This window comes from Bufo bufo, chromosome 4 (genome assembly GCF_905171765.1).
Source record: "Bufo bufo chromosome 4, aBufBuf1.1, whole genome shotgun sequence".
Classification (NCBI taxonomy): Eukaryota; Metazoa; Chordata; class Amphibia; order Anura; family Bufonidae; genus Bufo; species Bufo bufo.
Window position 1 is genome coordinate 453074528 of NC_053392.1, and position 20025 is coordinate 453094552.

The 20025-nt window shown below is 40.1% G+C and overlaps 1 protein-coding gene across 3 annotated transcripts in view; it reads right to left on the reverse strand.

The window, feature by feature from the left end:
* COG2 (component of oligomeric golgi complex 2) overlaps positions 1-20025 on the reverse strand; it is a 329606-nt gene that overhangs the window by 153607 nt on the left and 155974 nt on the right. For all 3 annotated transcript variants that reach the window (XM_040429435.1, XM_040429434.1, XM_040429436.1), the window contains one exon: positions 2598-2737. In XM_040429435.1, coding sequence (XP_040285369.1) covers positions 2598-2737 — 140 coding nt within the window. The remainder of the gene's footprint in view (positions 1-2597; positions 2738-20025) is intronic.

The following is a 20025-nucleotide window of genomic DNA, read 5'->3' on the forward strand; positions in this document are numbered from 1 at the left end:
CATTATATACACACACACTCTGCATTAAATACAGGGAGCCATCCACAGATCTCCCCCCTAAACAGTGCCATCCACAGATCTCCCCCCTAAACAGTGCCATCCACAGATCTCCCCCCTAAACAGTGCCATCCACAGATCCCCCCTAAACAGTGCCATCCACAGATCCCCCCTAAACAGTGCCATGATGGCACTGTTTAGGGGAGGGGGGAATCTGTGGATGGCACTGTTTAGGGGGGGAGATCTGTGGATGGCACTGTTTAGGGGGGAGATCTGTGGATGGCACTGTTTAGGGGGGAGATCTGTGGATGGCACTGCCATCCACAGATCCCCCTACAGTGCCATCCACAGATCCCCCTACAGTGCCATCCACAGATCCCCCTCCCCGACGCTCACAGCAGTATATTTATAAAATAATCAGTAACTATACTTTAATCATTGCTCATTGCTGAGCTCTTTACTCTGATTATTTGGATATCTTACTTTGTTTTAGCTCCAGTAATAGCAGGCAGTGCGGGCGGGCGGCGCTCACTCACTGACGTCACGCGCCTGCTTCTCCCACTAGGCGGCGCAGGCGCGTGACATCAGTGAGTGAGCGCCGCCCCCCGCACTGCCTGCTATTACCGGAGCTAAAACAAAGTAAGATAGCCAAATAAATAATCCAGGGCTTTACTCATTATCTCCTGGGGGGCCCCGTGGGCCCCCCTGACTTAGGGGCCCGGTCGCAATTGCGACCGCTGCGACCCCTATAGCTCGCCACTGTTGGTCTGTATTATGGCAATGTAAGTTGCCATAATACAGACCTAGACTCGAGTATAAGACGAGGGGGCTTTTTGAGCACAAAAATATGTGCCAAAAAACTCGTCTTATACTCGAGTATATACGGTATATATATATATATCTCTATTATACACACACACACACATACATATACACACACACATATACACGTGTATATATATTTATCTCTAAATAAAAAATAAAAAAAGGGAAGCAGTGTTTTGTTTTTTGTTCCACCTGTTAAAAATATTAGAAGTATTTCAGTATAAAGGTACCGTAAATTAAATGCTGCTAATAAAAAATACAACTCGTCACACAAAAAACAAGCCCTCATACAGCTATGATGATTAAAACATAAAATTATTATGCCTTTTGGAATGCAGGGATGGAAAAACAACGATCAAAAAATAAAAACACACAGCGCAAAGGGGTTGTCTCACTTCAGCAAATGTTATTTATCAGGGGGAAAAAAACAACTGGATCGCACATCCACAATGCTATGCCATGATCTAAATAAACTCGCTTCTCAGCGCCACATTAAAGTGTACAGCCCCCCATACTGCATGCTGTACAAGAGGCATTAGTGTAAATTTTGATCAAAAGGCATAAGCCCACTCACCACACCAAGGTCACCTCTGAGTGGGAACTACTCTGACAAAAAGGCGCAGCGACAATGTGGTGACAAAGCGGCACTGCCCTAGTAGGCGACGGGACCCAGGAGTCAAACAGCACCTCTGCTGTCTGACAATGCCACCCATGGCACTGGGTCCCACCAACCCACTAGCCTGCCGGGTGCTGCGGTGTCGGTGGTCGCCGTGCAGTGCCAAATTTAGAATAGGGTCCCATTCGAAGAGGCAACCTTGTCGCGGTGAGTGGGCCTATGCTTTTTGATCAAATTGTATACTAATGCCTCATGTATAGCATGCAGCATAGGGGTAGGTATACGATAAATTGCGCTGAGAAGCAATGTCATTATGCAGGGAAGCAGTAAGATAAAAGCATAGTATTGAGGATGCACAATCCAGTTCTTTTTCTTATATTTTACAAATGTTATTTATCATGTAGACAAAGTAAATACAAGGCACTTAGTATTATCATTTTTCCATTTTTTGCATCATACACTGCATGTATCCAGGCGTCACAACCTCCCTGCAATCCAGCAATGGTGGCCACTGTGCTTGTACCCTATGAGAAAAAGTGAGGACCTCTCTGGTGGCATAAAGATGCATATGCAGCAGCTCCCATTCCGGTCATCTTGTATATGAAGTGCAGCAGTGGTTGTAAGTAACCCCTGGATACAAGCAGTGTATAATGTGATCGAAAAATGAATCAAGCCAGCCAAGGAGGCAATATGGACAATCACAAACCATTAGTAAGTGGCTATTAACTTTCTCTCCATGATAAATGACATTTGCTGAAGTTACACAACCCCTTTTAAAGCTACATAAAGATTCTTCCACAAGTAAGAAGCCCAGCTATCATTAACAGCTGCAGCGTCAGGAAAGGTAGAAGTATTTTACCACTTTTTAGCTTACACATTATAGAAAAAAATCCAGGGAAATGTACATTTTAATTTTAAGCATGTTCTAAAATTGACACATTTTTTTTCTGCAGCACTTGACTGGGGAATTCACTTGTGCAGAACTATACTCTTGCAGATTTGCAATGAGGCAAGGAACAAAGCTGCCAAGCCAGAAAGTGGCAATACAGTCACATGATGATCTGTACACTTGACCAATTCTAAAACGAAAAACATTATGAAACCTGTTAACTTTTCCTGTTCAACAAGAAATCTGTGTACCGAAATAAACTCTGGTTACCTTATCTGAAAATAGACAGGCAAATTCCACCTGTTATTGAAGCTGTGGTAAGAGGGATGAGCGCGTAATCTTTTTACACTTGCTTGTGAACCACATTGCCTTTCAAATTTTCGGAGGAAATCCATGCTTATACAGTATTTCTGAGAAAAGGCAATAATAGTTTTATGTTACACTCATATAGTCAATTATAGGGGCTTTACCACAACATGAATTTATGGCATATCAAATCTAAATAGACAGAAACCCAGCGATCAGTGTTGCCGTATTGATACACAATCAATGTTTAAAGGGAACTTGTCATGTTGGTGTATTAGCTTAAAAGGGTTGTTCGGGCTTTTACTATTGATGACCTATCCTCAGGATAGGTCATCAATATAAGATCGGTGGGGGTCCGACACCCGGCACCCCTGCCAATCATCTGTATGAGGAGACGACCAGAGCAGTGTCCACGTACAGTCTCGCTTCTCTTTTCCTGTAAGCTGCTGCTGTCTATGGCAATCATCATAGAAGAGAGAAGGGAGACTGTACGTGCGCACTGCATCTCCTCATACAGCTGATCTGATATTTGATATTTTGCTTCCATGTATTCCCCTTTGTGCAACTGCTAATTTGATATGCAGACATAGGGTCTCTGTCTGCAGTGAACAGGCTGTGGGGAGAGTGACTGAGTATGTGTGCCCACCAGCACTCAGTTCATTAGGTGACATGCACGTTGCTATACACCTTCAACACCATGTAGTGCCAAACTATCCACGTAAATATCATAACTCTTCATTGGATTTTTTTTTTTTTTTTTTTTAAAGGGACGTGTCATGGAATTACAGCTGCTTGCTCCCAGAGAATAGAGTTTTTATTACTATACCAGTCCATCCATTCCTGAGATGGAGCCCCCATAGTATCTCACATGTTGTATGCTAACAGAGTGTGGTCTGCTATTGGGATGGCATCCAGAACAGACAGCCTCAAAGCAATGCAGAAGCCCAGCAGCATCACCTGCAGTAAGACGCTTCAGAAGGTACAAGCAGCTTCAGAAGACCAGTCAGTGGGACGATATCGCACATCAAACTGCTGGTCCCAGTGGAAACATATGTCCACTTGCGATACCACTCAGTCCCAAAATGACATCTCCCCTAAGTCTGGTCTTATGAGACCATGCTGGGCTTCATTGGACAGCACACTGCCTACTAAAAAAGATGTGGTTGCCGTCCCAAAGGGCACACTCTATTAACATACTGTGGGGGCACGATTACAGGAACTAAAGAGCGGATGATGAAAAAAAAATATATATATAAAATAAAAAAGTGCTATACGCAGGGGCAAGTGGCTATAAGAACATGTACTTACTCTGAATTTATGTTTGTTTTTTTGTGTTTTTTTTCATTCAATGACAGGTCCTCTTTAACCCTTTCAGTACCAAGCCATTTTTCACCTTAAGGATCGGGTCAAATTTTGGAAAACTGACATGTGTCACTTATGTGGTAATAACTTTGGAACACTTACTTATCCAAGCCATTCTGAGAATGTCTTCGTGTGACACATTTTAGTTCATAATTAGAAATGAGCGAATTTCCGCTTATGAAATTCGTTCACACTTCGTTTAGTGGTAAAAGGTGAATTGCGTTATGGATTCTGTTACCACAGACCATAGCGCAATTCTATGACGGAATGCCTTTAGAGGCATTCCGTTATTCATTCTGTCATAATAGAAGTCTATGGGCTGCAAAACTGACCTGTCCCATTTCAGTTATGCAGGAGAGGACTCCCCTGCATAACGGAAACTGGACGGATCTGTTTTGCAGCCCATAGACTTCTATTATGACGGAATGAATAACGGAATGCCTCTAAAGGCATTCCGTCATAGAATTGCGCTATGGTCTGTGGTAACAGAATCCATAACGCAATTCACCTTTTACCACTAAACGAAGTGTGAACGAATTTCAAAATATGAAATTCGCTCATGTCTATTCATAATATTGGTAAATTTGAGTAAATATAAATCCGTTATAAAAAAAAAATATCTAAATTTTTGGAAAATTTTGAAAAATTCTAAACTTTCATAATTTGAATTTCTCTGTTTTTAAGGCATACAGTGATCTCACAAAATAGTTATTGCTACATCATTTTACATTTCCCATATGTCTACTATGTTAGCATAATTTTGTAAATTTTTATTTATTTAATTTTTTAGGACATTAGAAGGCTTAGAATTGTAGAAACAATTCTTAAAATTAAGCAAATTTTCAAAACCCACTTTTTTAAAGACTAGTTTAGTTCTGAAGGCATTTTATGGGGGCTTACATAGTAGAAACCACCGATAAATTACCCAATTTTTACAAACTACACCCCTCAAGTTATTCAAAACTGACTTTACAAACTTTACTAACCCTTTAGGTGTTCCACAAAAATTTAAGGAAAATGGAGATTAAATTTCTACATTTTCACTTTGGCAGATTTTCCATTTGAATCCATTAGTTCCTGTAACACAGGAAGCTAAACTCAATATCTATTACCATGATTCTGCAGTTTACTGAAACATCCCATATGTGGTCTTAAACTGCTGTATGGCCGCAGAGCAGGCTCAGAAGGAAAGGAGCACCATATGGTTTTTGGGAGGGCAGATTTTGCTGGACTGGTTTGGAGACACCAAGTCCCATTTGAAGCCCCCGATGCACTCCTACAGCAGAAAATCCCAAAAAGTAACTCCAGGTAAGCAACAAATAGCTGTCCCAGTGGTTTTTATTTTTTACAATGTTCACCTGCCAGGTTATATGAAGTGATATATTTATAGAGCAAGTTGTTATAGATGCAGCGATACCTAAGATGTCGTTTTTATTTTATATCCGTTTTACACAAGCATTTTTGAAAAAAAAAAATCATGTTTTTGTGTCTCCATTTTCTGAAAGCCATTTTTTGGACGATTGTCTTATGTAGGAGCTCATTTTTTGCAGGATGAGGTGATTGTTTGATTAGGACTATTTTGATCGCTTGGTATTACGCTTTTCTTGATGTAAGATGACAAAAAATGGCTTTTTTGGCACAGTTTTTTTTTATTTTTTTTTACGGCATTCACCTTAGGGGGAAGATCATGTGATTTTTATAGAGCAGGTTGTTACGAACGTGGCGATACTTAATATGTCTATTTTTTTTATTTTACTATGTTTCAAACAAAAGCATTTTCTCCATTTTCTGAAAGCCATATTCTCTCTTTTTTTTTTTTAAAGATTGTCTTATGTACATAAGGGCTCATTTCTTGTGGGATGTGGTGTTTTATTGGTACTATTTTGGACTTTGATTGCTTGGCATTATGCTTTTTTTATGTAAGGTGATAAAAAAAATAGCTTCACCTTAGGGGGTAGATCATGTGATATTTTTAGCGAGCAGGTTGTTATAGACGCTGCAATACCGAATATGTCTTTTTTACATTGTAGTTCAGTTTTACATAATAAAAGCATTTTTGAAAAAAAAGAAATCATGTTTTTATGTCTGTTTTCGGAAAGTCTTATTTTTTGGGGGCGATTGTCTTACGTAGGGGCTGATTTTTTGCGAGATGAGATGACTGTTTGATTGGTACTATTTTGGGGAATATATGACTTTTTGATCACTTTTAAAAAAAAAAATTGGGAAGTGAGGTGGGCAAAATTGCAATTTTTTGTTTTTGTAATAGCGTTCACCGAACAGTAAAAGTAACGTGACCTTATTTATAGATCAGATCGTTACGGACCTGAAATATCAAACATGTGTAGTGTATGTTATTTTCTTCATTTTTAACCAATTATAAATATATGGAGATAGGAAAAAGTTTGATATTTATTTCTTTTTTTCCCCCACTTTTTTTTTAAACACTTTTTGTACCTAGACCCACTTGGTTCTTGAAGATTCAGCGAGTCTGATGGCTGTACAATACACTGCAGTAATTTGTATAGACAAGCCAATCAGAACGATCACCTTCCTCATTGGTCCTGGGCCGGTTAGCGGAGATTGCTGGCTGTGTATAACAGCCGGGAACTTGGCACTGTCACCATGTACATAGACATGGTGACAGTTTGCTGCCATGACGAATCTGTATATCATGGTGGCTTAATACAGTTCAGTCAATGACCTACAGGTACGTTCCTACTACTAAAATGCCTTGGGGCTCTCAGAAAGAAGAAAAGAGGTAAAAGGGGGAAGGGAGGAAGATCTCGTAATTGGAATACAAAGCAATCCCAAATCACCACCCAAAAAACATCAGATACAATTTTAACAAGAAAAGACCCAGAACTCCCAGAGACGGCTACCACTCTTCTGAATGCAGGCCCCAGCTGGGGGCTGTTAACACAGACTCCAAATCTCAGGAAGGCAACATTAAAGCAGTACTCTGCAATGCCAGATCAAAAATAACAAAAACAGCAGTTATACATGACTTAATAGAGACTTCAGATTTGGCCTTTCTAACTGAGACATGGCTGTCTCAAAACCCTGGGCCCACTCTGGAAGCTGCTGGGCTGGCCAACTACTCGGTGCTACACTGCAAGAGACAAGACCGCAAAGGAGGAGGGGTTGCACTATGCTTCAAATCCAGTTTAAAAATCAAACCCTTTGCTGTAGCCCCCCCCCCTTCCCCCTATTCTTTTGAATGCCTGGCAGCACAACTTTCAGCCAAGAAAAGTGTAAACATACTGCTCATCTACCGCCCTCCTGGCAGTGGCTCAGACTTTCTCAAGGAAATGGGTGATCTTCTATCCTCTTTAGCATTGGAACACCCTAGATGGATAATTCTGGGAGACTTCAACGCATGGGTGGACACCCACTCCTCCCAGGTAGGAAGATATCTACTTCTCACCATGAATGAACTGGGCTTCTCTGAACCCGTTCACCTACACACAAGAGAGGCCACGCCTCGGACCTCATATTTCATTCAGGACTATCAATATCCAAGATGGAAATAAATCCTGTAGTTTGATCTGACCATCACACTATCCACTTTTCACTTCCAGGACCAGCTTTAAAACACCAAACAAAATATCTCACAAAATACCGTTCTCTGAAAGGTCTATCACCCTAACATCTTCAGGACAACCTAAACCTGGATGGACTAACAGAACACAGCTTAGACCTCGACTCCATGGTCCAAAAATATCACTGCCTTGTATCATCTGCCTTTGACTCTATTGCACCCCTACGCATCAAACGCTCCACACCATTACATCATGCGCGATGGTTCGACAACTCCTTAAAGGAGCCAAAGAAAGAGGGACACAGACTAGAACGACAATGGCGTAAACATCATCGCTCAAAGTATAAACACTCCCTAATTCGTCACCAAAAGAATTATCAGGCAATAATCAACAAGAAAAAGTCCTCTTTTCTATCAGAGGAAATTGCAAAAGCAGCCAACAAACCAACCCAGCTATTCCGCACAGTTGACAGTCTATGCAATCCATCGTGCCAGAATCCCAACATCACATCCTCTAAGGAGAACTGTGAGATATTTGCCCAATTCTACACAGACAAAGTCTCATCTATTCAGTCTGCTATCAAATCTACAACACCGAAAACCTATGCAGAGCCTCATAATGGATGCCACAACAACCTACTGCCATAGTCTGACTTTAAGGTAATTACCGAAGAAGCCATCTCAAACATCCTTCTAAATCTTCGCCAAACTACCTGCGACCTGGCCCCACACAGTTCAAGTTGAAATGCCCTGATCTGTTCATGCCAGCATTCCATAAGATAGTCAACTGCACCTTGCAAGCAGGGATGTTTCCTACCTGTCTGAAAGAAGCAATCATCAGGCCACTTCTCAAGAAACCATCCCTAGATCTGGATATTCTGAGCAACTACAGACCGGTTTCCAACCTTCCCTTTTTGGGAAAAGTTATTGAAAAGGCTGCACATTTCCAACTTGAAGCCAGGCTCTCAATGATCAACATCTTTGACCCCCCACAATCTGGCTTCAAGATGCACCAGAGCTGTGAAACAGCTCTTGTCCGGATTTGCAATTACCTGCTCATGGCCAGAGACAGAGGCGAGAGTTCCATTCTGGTACTGCTTGATCTCTCAGCCGCTTTTGATACAACTGATCATGAAATCTTGCTCAGACTGCAAGAGTACGGTGGCATTGATGGTTTAGTCATCCAATGGTTCTCCTCCTTCCTGGCAGAACTCAAAGGGTAGCCTTGGGGCCTTTCAAGTCCAACCCTGTACCACTAAAATATGGTGTGCCCCAGGGCTTAATCCTATCCCCTTTGTCGTTTACCATACATGCTGCCACTCTGGAACAAAAATCCCAAAACACGGTCAAACATACCACTGCTATGCTGATGACACCCAGCTATATATGTCATTCAAACCCGATATGACAGACCCAATACCAAAAATAAACACATGCTTAGCCGAGCTGCAGGAGTGGATGAATGGAAACTGGCTTAAACTAAATGCTGACAAAACAGAGGTTCTTGTCATTAGAGGCCAGCGCCTAACAACAAAACAGCTCCAGACACAGTCAACACCACTGAGGGTATAGAACTCAGACCTTACTAGCTCCAACACTGTGTGCAGCCTGGGTTTACTGATGGATAAGGAGTTAAATTTTAGGAACCAAATTTCAGCTGTGGTGAAACACTCCTTTTTTCCCCTAAGGAATATTGCAAAAATTAAGCACCTCATTCCTTCAGAAGATCTTCCAACTCTAGGTCAGGCCTTCATCACATCACGGCTGGACTATTGCAATGCCCTCTATGTAGGCCTTCCTAATAAAGACCTACACCGCCTGCAGCTAGTACAGAATGCTGCCGAAAGACTGTTAACAAGCCAACCCCGTCACTGTCACACCAATCTTCCGCTTACTACACTGATTACCCATAAAATGGAGAATCCTTTTCAAAATTGGCATGCGAACATTCAAATCCCTACACGACCTAGGCCCTGGATACCTGAAGGTTTTGTTACATCTGCGTCACACCTCACACAACCTCAGATCAAAAACCTTTGGAGCCAGTGCTTTCTGTCATGCTGCCCCTACCTTGTGGAATGCCCTGCCAAACGCAATCAAGACAGCTCCAACCCTGGACACATTTAAATGCAAAACTAAAAAGCCCCCTGTTTAGCCTGGCATTTACGATCACATAACATAGCTTATGCGCTTTGAGTCCTACGGGAGAAAAGTGCTTTACAAATGTTTTGTTGTTGTTGTCGTCGTCGTCATGGATGCTTAAGGGGTTAAAGGGCATCTGTCAGCAGAATTGTACCTATGAAACTGGTTGACCTGTTGCATGTGCTCTTTGTAGCTGAAAGCATCTGTGTTGGTCTCATGTGCCCGCATTGCTGAGAAAAATGAAGTTTCAATATATGCAAATGAGCCTCTAGGAGCAACAAGTGTGTTGTTGATACACCTAGAAGCTCTGCTCTCTGCAACTGCTGTGCCTTAATGAGAAGTCAGGGCCAGGTGTTATGACATTTACACTGCCTAAACCTGTAAAAGTGTAGAGATACAGTAGTTGCAGAGAAAGCCAAACACCCCCATTGCTCCAAGAGGCTCATTTGCATGTATAAAAACTACATTTTTCTCTGTAATGCGGACACATGGGACCAACACAGATGCCTTCAGCTACCAAGCACACATGCAACAGGTCAGCCATAGGTACAAATTTGCTGACATTCCCATTAACTCCTTAAGGACCGGGCTCATTTTCACCTTAAGGACCAGGCCATTTTTTGCAAATCTGACCAGTGTCACTTTATGTGGTTATAATTTTAAAATGCTTTGACTTATCCAAGACATTCTGAGATAGTTTTTTCGTCACATTTTGTACTTCATGACACTGGTAAAATGGAGTAAAAAAAATGCATTTTTATTTCTAAATAAAAATACCAAATCTACCAAAAATTTGCAAAATTCCAAGTTTCAATTTCTCTACTTCTATAATACATAGTAATACCTACAAAAATAGTTATTAAATTACATTCCCCATATGTCTACTTCATGTTTGGATCATTTTGGGAATGACATTTTAGTTTTTGGGGATGTTACAAGGCTTAGAAGTTTAGAAGAAAATCTGGAAATTTTTACGAAATTTTCAAAAACCCACTTTTTAAAGGACCAGTTCAGGTCTGAAGTCACTTTGTGAGGCTTATAGAATAGAAACCACCCAAAAATGACCCAATTCTAGAAACTAAACCCCTCAAGGTATTCAAAACTGATTTTACAAACATCATGAACCCTTTAGGTGTTCTACAAGCGTTAATGGCAAATGGAGATAAAATTTCAGAATTTCGATTTTTGGGCAAATTTTCCATTTTAATCCATTTTTTCCAGTAACAAAGCAAGGGTTAACAGCCAAACAAAACTCAATATTTATTGCCCCGATTCTGTAGTTTGCAGAAACACCCCATATGTGGCCGTAAACTACTGTACGGGCACATGGCAGGGTGTAGAGGTGCACCGTGTGGTTTTTGAAAGGCAGATTTAGCTGGACTGGTTTACTTACACCATGTCCCATTTGAAGCCCCCCTGATGCACCCCTAGAGTAGAAACTCCATAAAAGTGACCCCATTTTGGAAACTACGGGATAAGGTGGCAATTTTGTTGGGACTATTTTTAGGGTACATATAATTTTTGGTTGCTCTATATTACATTTTTGTGAGGCAAGGTTACCAAAAATAGAAATTCAGAAATTTTATCTCCATTTGCCATAAACTTTTGAAGAACACCTAAAGGGTTAATAAAGTTAGTAAAATCAGTTTGTTTTGAATACCTTGAGGGGTGTAATTTCTTAGATGGGGTAATTTTTATGGAGTTTCTACTCTAGGGGTGCATCAGGGGTTCTTCAAATGGGACATGGTGCCAAAAAAAAAAAAAGTCCATCAAAATCTGCCTTCCAGAAACCACACGGCGTTCCTTTTCTTCTGCGCCCTGCCATTTGGTCATACAGCAGTTAACGACCACATAAGAGGTGTTTCTGTAAACTGCAGAATCAGGGTAATAAATAATACGTTTTGTTTGGCTGTTAACCCTTACGTTGTTACTTAAAAAAACGGTATAAAATGGAAAATTTGCCCAAAAAAATTGCTGTTTTGGCACCGTTTTTACTTAATTTTTTTGAACGTGTTCATCTGAGGGGTTAGGTCATGGGGTATTTTTATAGAGCAGATTCTTACGGATGCGGCGATACCTAATATGTCTACTTTTTATTTATTTATTTAGGTTTTACACTATATTATCCTTTTATATACATTAAAAAAAAACATTTTAGTATCTCCATAGTCTAGGAGTCATTATTATTTTATTTTTTTTGCCGATTATCTTAGGTAGGGGCTCATTTTTTGCGGGATGAGAGGACGGTTTTATTGGCACAATTTTGGGGGGCATATGACTTTTTGATCGCTGGCCATTACACTTTTTGTGATGTAAGGTGCCAAAAAAGAAAAATACCTTTTTTTGCACAGTTTTTTTTTTTTTTTTTTGACTGTGTTCATCTGAGGGGTTAGGTCATAGGGAATTTTTATAGAGCAGATTCTTATAGGCGCGGCGATACCTAATATGTCTAATTTTTTTTGGTTTTAGTGTCTCAAGTCTGAGAACCATAGTTTTTTTCAGATTATCAGTGTTCAATTGTTTCCTTTGGGTAAAGGACAAACTTGTTCGCTAGAAAATTAGCCCTACATAAAGAATTCAAAACCAATGAGTATGACGCAAAACAATACAAACACTTGAGAAAGCAGCCATTGAGACACAAACTCCTGTTGAGGGAGAGTGAAGGAGAAGTAGTAGTCCCAAGTCCCCCTTTCAGCACTTTGACTCCCAAGTCTAAATTCACTCCACAGTTTGGTAAATATGCGAACATCCCGATATTTGTGGCTGTAGTAACAAGAGACCTACAAAGAATCAAAGTACGTAGAAACAACATATATTGCAATTTGACTATAGACGAACAAGCAGCTATGAAAGATCTAGATGAAAATGAGAATCTTATTATTAGGCCTTTGGACAAAGGAGGAAACCTAGTACTACTGGAAAAAGGATATTATGAAAAAAATAGTAATGACACTTTTACAAGAAAAAAAGCACATACAAAGAGCCGAGTGCAGATCCAACTGAGAAATATGTACCAGATTTAAAAAGGTTGCTAAAAAATGCTAAAGATAGGAATCTTATTACAAAGGAAGAATTTAGCATGCTTTTTAGGCCATGTCATACAATAGCTACTTTTTAAGCCATACCCAAAATACACAAACAAAGATAACCTATTCCAGGTAGACCCATCGTTTCAGGCAACCAGAGTCTGTGTGAGGGCATTAGCGAATATGTAGAAAAGGTAATCTCTCCATTTGTTAAATCATTGCCTTCCTATCTTAAAGATGCGAAAGATACTGTTGTCAGGTTACAAGAGATTCAGGTAAATCCACAAACATTTATATAGCAAGGCTTTATATACCAGCATTCAGCACAATTTAGGTATGCACCAAAGGGGTACAATATCATGAGCACAATTGTTGTGTCTTAACACTTTTCAAATTTCTGTTGAAGCACAATTATTTTATTTATAATGGTTAGTATTATTTACAGACAACTGGTACCGCTATGGGTACGATTTGTGCACCAAGTTTTACTAATTTATTTTTAGGGTGGTGGGAAGACCGAATAGTGTTCACGGACACTCACAATAAGTATACACAACACATTTTATTTTGGGGTCGATATATTGATGACATTTCGATTTTTGGGGATAACACAGAAGCACTCTTTCACGAATTTGTCATCTCAATGATAATCAAATAGGAATGACATTTACAGCAGAAATACACAAAAGCACACTTAATTTCTTGGAACTTAAGATTCTGTTGGAACCTGACGGCAGTATCCAAACAGAAATATATCGCAAACCAACATCAACAAATAATTTCCTGCATTGGCAAAGCTTCCATCCTGAACCCCTTATGGACACATGACGTACCGTTACGGCATGTTTCCCGAGTCCTTAAGGACACATGACGTACCGGTACGTCATGTGTTGTTCCGAACACCGCCACCCGGCGGGCGGTGATCGGAACAAGGTGCCTGCTCAAATCATTGAGCAGGCACCTCGGCTAAATGCGCGGGGGGGTCCCGTGACCCCCCCGTGTCGGCGATCGCCGCAAACCGCAGGTCAATTCAGACCTGCGGTTTGCTGCTTTTTATGGTGCGGCAGCAGTGCCATCGGGTCCCCATGGGGCTGTGGGGGGGACCCGATGGCATGGAAGGCAGCGCAATGCCCTTCAAACGGAGCTCACGAGCGGACACCTGAACGCAGGTGTGAAAGTAGCCTAATATAGAGCAACCAAAAATCATATGTACCCTAAACTAGTACCAACAATACTGCCACCCTATCCCGTAGTTTCTAAAATGGGGCCACTTTTTTGGAGTTTCTACTCTAGGGGAGCATCAGGGGGGCTTCAAATGGGACATGGTGTAAAAAAAAAAAAAAAAAAAAAAAAGAAGAAGAGAAAAAACAGTCCAGCAAAACCTGCCTTCCAAAAACCGTATTGCATTCCTTTCCTTCTGCGCCCTGCCGTGTGCCCGTACAGCGGTTTACGACCACATATGGGGTGTTTCTGCAAACTACAGAATCAGGGCCATAAATATTGAGTTTTGTTTGGCTGTTAACCCTTGCTTTGTAACTGGAAAAAAAATATTAAAATGGAAAATCTGCCAAAAAAGTGAAATTTTGAAATTGTATCTCTATTTTCCATTAATTCTTGTGGAACACCTAAAGGGTTAACAAAGTTTGTAAAATCAGTTTTGAATACCTTGAGGGGTGTAGTTTATAGAATGGGTCATTTTTAGGTGGTTTCTATTATGTAAACCTCGCAAAGTGACGTCAGACCTGAACTGGTCCCTAAAAATTGGGTTTTTGAAAATTTCAGAAAAATTTCAAGATTTGCTTCTAAACTTCTAAGCCTTGTAACATCCCCAAACAATAAAATATCATTCCCAAAATGATCCAAACATGAATTAGACATATGGGGAATGTAAAGTAATAACTATTTTTGGAGGTATTACTATGTATTATAGAAGTAGAGAAATTGAAACTTAGAAATTTGCAATTTTTTACAAATTTTTGGTACATTTGGTATTTTTTGAAAAATAAAAATGATTTTTTTTTAACTTTATTTTACCAGTGTCATGAACTACAATATGTGATGAAAAAACAATCTCAGAATGGCCTGGATAAGTCAAAGCATTTTAAAGTTATCAGCACTTAAAGTGACACTGGTCAGATTTGCAAAAAATCCTGTTGATGGGAGGAACTATGAAATAAAGGATTACATAAATTGCTAAACAAAAGGAGTAGTGTACATTATCAGATGCGATTGTCCCAGATTGCACGTAGGTAAGACTACCCAAGAATTAAGAAGACGGATTTTGAGACACCTAAGCAGTATCAAAACAGGAGAAGACACAAGCCTAGCCAGACAAATGAGGGAAAAACATAAGGGAAACCGTATGAATTTCAAGTTTTGGGGGGTGACTAAAATAAGATCAGGCCCATGTAAAGGAGACATAGATAGAAGGCTCCAGCAAGAGAAGACCAAATGGATTTACCGACTAAACAGCCTATCCCCAAAAGGCCTCAATGAAGGTTTTACATATTCGTCCATCCTGTAACTTAACCCCCTTATAAAAGAAAAAAATGATAAATAATCGATTATATAAAAAAAGGAATTTATCACAACAATATAAAAATTAATTGAAAACAGAGAAATTGAACTGCAATAATAGTTTAATTAATCCAACGTACGGAGGCATAGAAGTAAATAAGCTAATAATCAAAATAACACTAGTTAGTAAAGTATCCAATGATATGGGTTATTTCGGTGAGTAGGGAGACCAAGTCCCAAGACATGCGTATTGGCATCGGTGGCAGTATAGAAGACTAACACCTTAGCGCATGCGCAACCTTATGATATGGGACTTTTCGTGAGTTAAGGTTTTAGCCCCATGACATGGGCTTGTGAGTGGGGGAAACGGAGTCCCAATATACACGCAATAGCACAGACGGCAGTACTGGTGACTAAGTTTCAGCGCATGCACGGCCATATAAGCTTGCGAGAGAGACTAAGTTCCTAGACATGCGCAATAGCACGGATGATAGTGAAGCATACTAAGTTTTAGCGCATGCGCGGCCCCATAAGTTGAGTTTGTGAGTGAGGAAGAATAAGTCGCAAGACATGCGCTATAGAACGGGCGGTAGTACAGGGAACTAAGTATTAGCGCATGCGCGGCCCCATGATATTGACTTGCGAGTGATGGATACTAAGTCTCAAGACATGCGCAATAGCATGGGCGGCATGCAGCTCGTGAGTGAGGAAGACTAAGTCCCTTGACATGCGCTATAGAACGGGCGGTAGTACAGGGAACTAAGTATTAGCGCATGCGCGGCCCTATGATACAGACTTGCGAGTGATGGATACTTAGTCTCAAATTCGTCAATTTTGGAGGGACATCCAGTTCTTGGTAATGTCACTGTTGTGCCATATTTTCTCCACTTGATGACTCATTTTTTTTAAACATTTTATTCCGGGAGAATAAAGGCATTGCAAAATGTACATTAAATACAAAGATAGGGTACATGAATTGTCATTAATAGTTGTACAATCAGTTCCAATGGCCTAATGTAAGACATTTACTTACTATTAATTTTGCCAACCATAAGCCTCGAAGATCGGACCTAGATCTCCCAGATTTTCTATTTTCAATACCAACAACTCCCCACCCCCAATAACTAAATTAAAGCCTCTAGTCATAAACCAAAAAACAAAGCTCCTCCTTCTAAGATGTTCCCCTTGAATGTCACAGAAAAAATCCTGTGAATTTAATTCCCTATAACGGATTCTCCACCTTATTATGGTTAAGAATAATCTCGCTATTCTGCTACCAAATATCCCAGTGTTCCCTTTAACTGTTCCTCTAAGTACCAATTGGTGTCTTGGAATGGTTTCATCAGTTCTTTCCTTTCTACCAGAGATAAGGCGTGGATTATAAACTTCTTCCATTTTCGGAAAAAGCCTTTGGTATCCTTTTTCTTGTTCTTCTCCGTTTCTAACCTATCCATATAGAGGATATGTTTCATAGTTCCTATGGCTTCTATCAATGTAGGAATGGTGGAATATAACCAGTGTCTAAGTATCGTTTTTTTCACTGATAAAAAGGAATAAATGGACTCCCTTCACCCAATGTCGATTGGCTGATTTCACCATTATGATCATAAGGTATATAATGAAAGAGCAATATAGCAGGGTACTTTGTGTATCTATTCCCCAGATTTGCTTTATATAAGCTATTGCTCCTTCCCATAAATGCTTCAAACTGGGACAATTCCAAAGACCATGTAGTAGGTTAGATATTTGTAGCTGGCATTTCGGGCACCATCTGAGATGGTGTTCAGGGGCATCCTTGTATGGCAAGTCGCTTTGTGTAAAATTCTAAAGTGCATTTCTCTCCATGTTTCGCTACTAATATCTTGCCTCCCCGTTTCCATTCCTTCTCTCAATTTATTTGTCAGCGACCCTTCCCCTAGTTCCTCCTCCCACTTTTTTAAATACAGACTCCCCTAGTGAGGTGGATAGAATATTTTGGATTTTCCTGTAAAAATCCGAAAAGGGAAAATTCCTGAGATCCCACCAAGGCCCCAAACCAACTCAATCTCGCCGGATCTCCTAGTTTCGTGGCTTGTACCCAACAATACGATTTTATTTGGTTGTATGGTAAAAAGTGGGAGGTAGGGAATTGGAACTTAGATTGGATTTCAGACCATGTTAGGATCTCTGTTCCCGAAGGATTCAGTAAGTGTGTTTTACTAAGGTAATCCCTTTTTCTCTCCACAGAGCAAACATCTTAGAATGCCTACCTGCTAGGCAAGCTGGTAGAGACCATAATGGCATGTAAGGTGTGATGTACATAGGTAATCTGTACAGTTTCCTAATCCCTCTCCATGCAGCCATGGTGTCCCTCACCAGAGTATAGTTTATTTTGGAAGGGGGGGAATTCTAGTATGCAAGACCGCCACCAAGTCCCAGGGGGCCACTAGTTCTCTTTATAATGGAGTATTTAAAAAGTATGACGTCCCACTTATCAAATCTTTTACAGGTCTAAACAGAGAAGCCAAATTATATCTCCTAATGTTTGGTAATTGTAACCCACCCTCCCATTTTGTTAAACAAAGTTTATCATAAGCAATTCGCGGTCTCTTCCCTTGCCATAAGAAATGTGAAAAAGCCCTCTGAATTCCATTGACATTTATGTGTTTTATCAGTAAAAGGGATGGTCTGGATGGGATATAGTAGTCTGGCAAAACTCACCATCTTTAACAGATGGGCCCTACCAAACAATGATGGCGGTAATTTAGACCACCGTGCCAGTTCTATTTCGAATTTATTTACGATGATGGCAACTTCCCTATTTTTATGCCCAAATACGTTAGGTAGTGGGGCACTACTTCAACATCACAAGTTTCTGACGCCCTTTGTGCCTCTTGTGGGGAGCCACAAATATAATAACTGGCTTTTATTCACATTTATTCGATAACCAGTGGTTTTGCCATAATAGATCATGGTATCTAGAATCTGAGGTGTGTACTTGGGGAGTTATGATGACTGTCTTCACTGTGTTCCATGGTATATCTAATGCCTTGGAAATTCTTTTGTACCCTTCTCCTGACTGATACCTTTTAACAATGAGATCCCTCTGATGCTTTGGAAGCTCTCTGTGGACCATGGCTTTTGCTGTGGGATGCGACTAAGAAAATATCAGTATAATCACAGGGAACAACCTGTTTAAAACGTAGCCTTTAATCTAATTTAAACATAAAATAACAAAACTCCCACAGACATACATAGAAAAGAACAAAAAGAATATATCCTTGATGACATGGAAGATAATACTGTAATCGTCCAACAATACGGGTCAAATACGGGTTAAAGCCATTATATGATTGAACATAATATAACAAGTGAATTATCTGGTCTAACGGTGTCATCATAATTGAGGACCCTGTCAACGACTCGGTTTCCTCTTATTGATGCCAAATAACAGCATTGTACTTTTTATATATGTCCCCTGAGGAACCCGACAATCAATCAGGGTGAAACGCGTTGGGACACTGGCGCCTGATTGCATACTAATACACTTAGTGCTTCTGGCGCCGAGCGTGTATATATACCTAAATTATACACTGGCATGTACAAATGTGAATGGCGACTCTTGGTATGTTGACGTCACATATTGATTCTGGTGTGTGGGGTCTGCACAGTGATATCGTCCATTTGATGATGCACATTCATAGATAACCATACCTGTGGTTGTCTGTGTTTTCCTTTATGACAAATTGTTGTGGGCAACTTTCCACCCACACTACTGATTATCCATAGGTGTGGTTGGCTTGTTGCTCCTTATACTGGTCATCTATACGTGGTTTTTTGTTTTGTGTACCTAGAGCAGGCTCCGAAGCAGGGATCCACCAGGATTATAGGGTCTACTCAGGTTTCACAAGGAGGTTCCAGCACACGGGATCGTCCTTATCAGGGCGGCTATTCCGTTCTTAGGCAGGGCTACCTAGCCCAGGGCCAGGAACAGGGACAGATCAGATTCCAGTTTCTGTCCACTCCGTCCATCTCTGACCCGTATTGTTGGACGATTACAGTATTATCTTCCATGTCATCAAGGATATATTCTTTTTGTTCTTTTCTATGTATGTCTGTGGGAGTTTTGTTATTTTATGTTTAAATTAGATTAAAGGCTACGTTTTAAACAGGTTGTTCCCTGTGATTACATTTATTAGATTCAATACCACCTGTGGTTATTATTCCCTCTGACGGGATATTGTCTTAGCTGTGATTACAAGAAAATATCAGGAAAGACCAACTAGAGCAGCTGAACTTTATTTGGTGTTAATCAGAGGCACTTTAAATGATGGCAGGTGTATGCTGACTCCTATTTAACAAGATTTTGAATGTGATTGCTTAATTCTGAACACAGCTACATCTCCAGTTATAAGAGGGTGTGCACACTTATGCAACCACATTATTTTAGTGTTTTTTTTCTTTTTTCTTCCGTGCACCTAAAAGATTTCAGTTTGTATTTCAATTGAGTTGTACAGTTTATAGGTCACATTAAAAGGTGGAAAAAGTTCTGAAATAATTTATCTTGGTCTCATTTTTTTTACATCACAGAAACCTGACAGGGGTGTGTATAGACTTTTTATATCCACTGTATAATATATATATATATATATATATATATATATATACATACATACATATATATACACACACACCTTTATGGATTAATATACTAACACATCTACAATACACTGAGTAACAGGAATGAATGGCAAATCTTATCCACGGCTGATTCAAAGCATGTACAAAATTGCAGGTAGAAAATTCTTAGTAACATTAAAAACAGCAA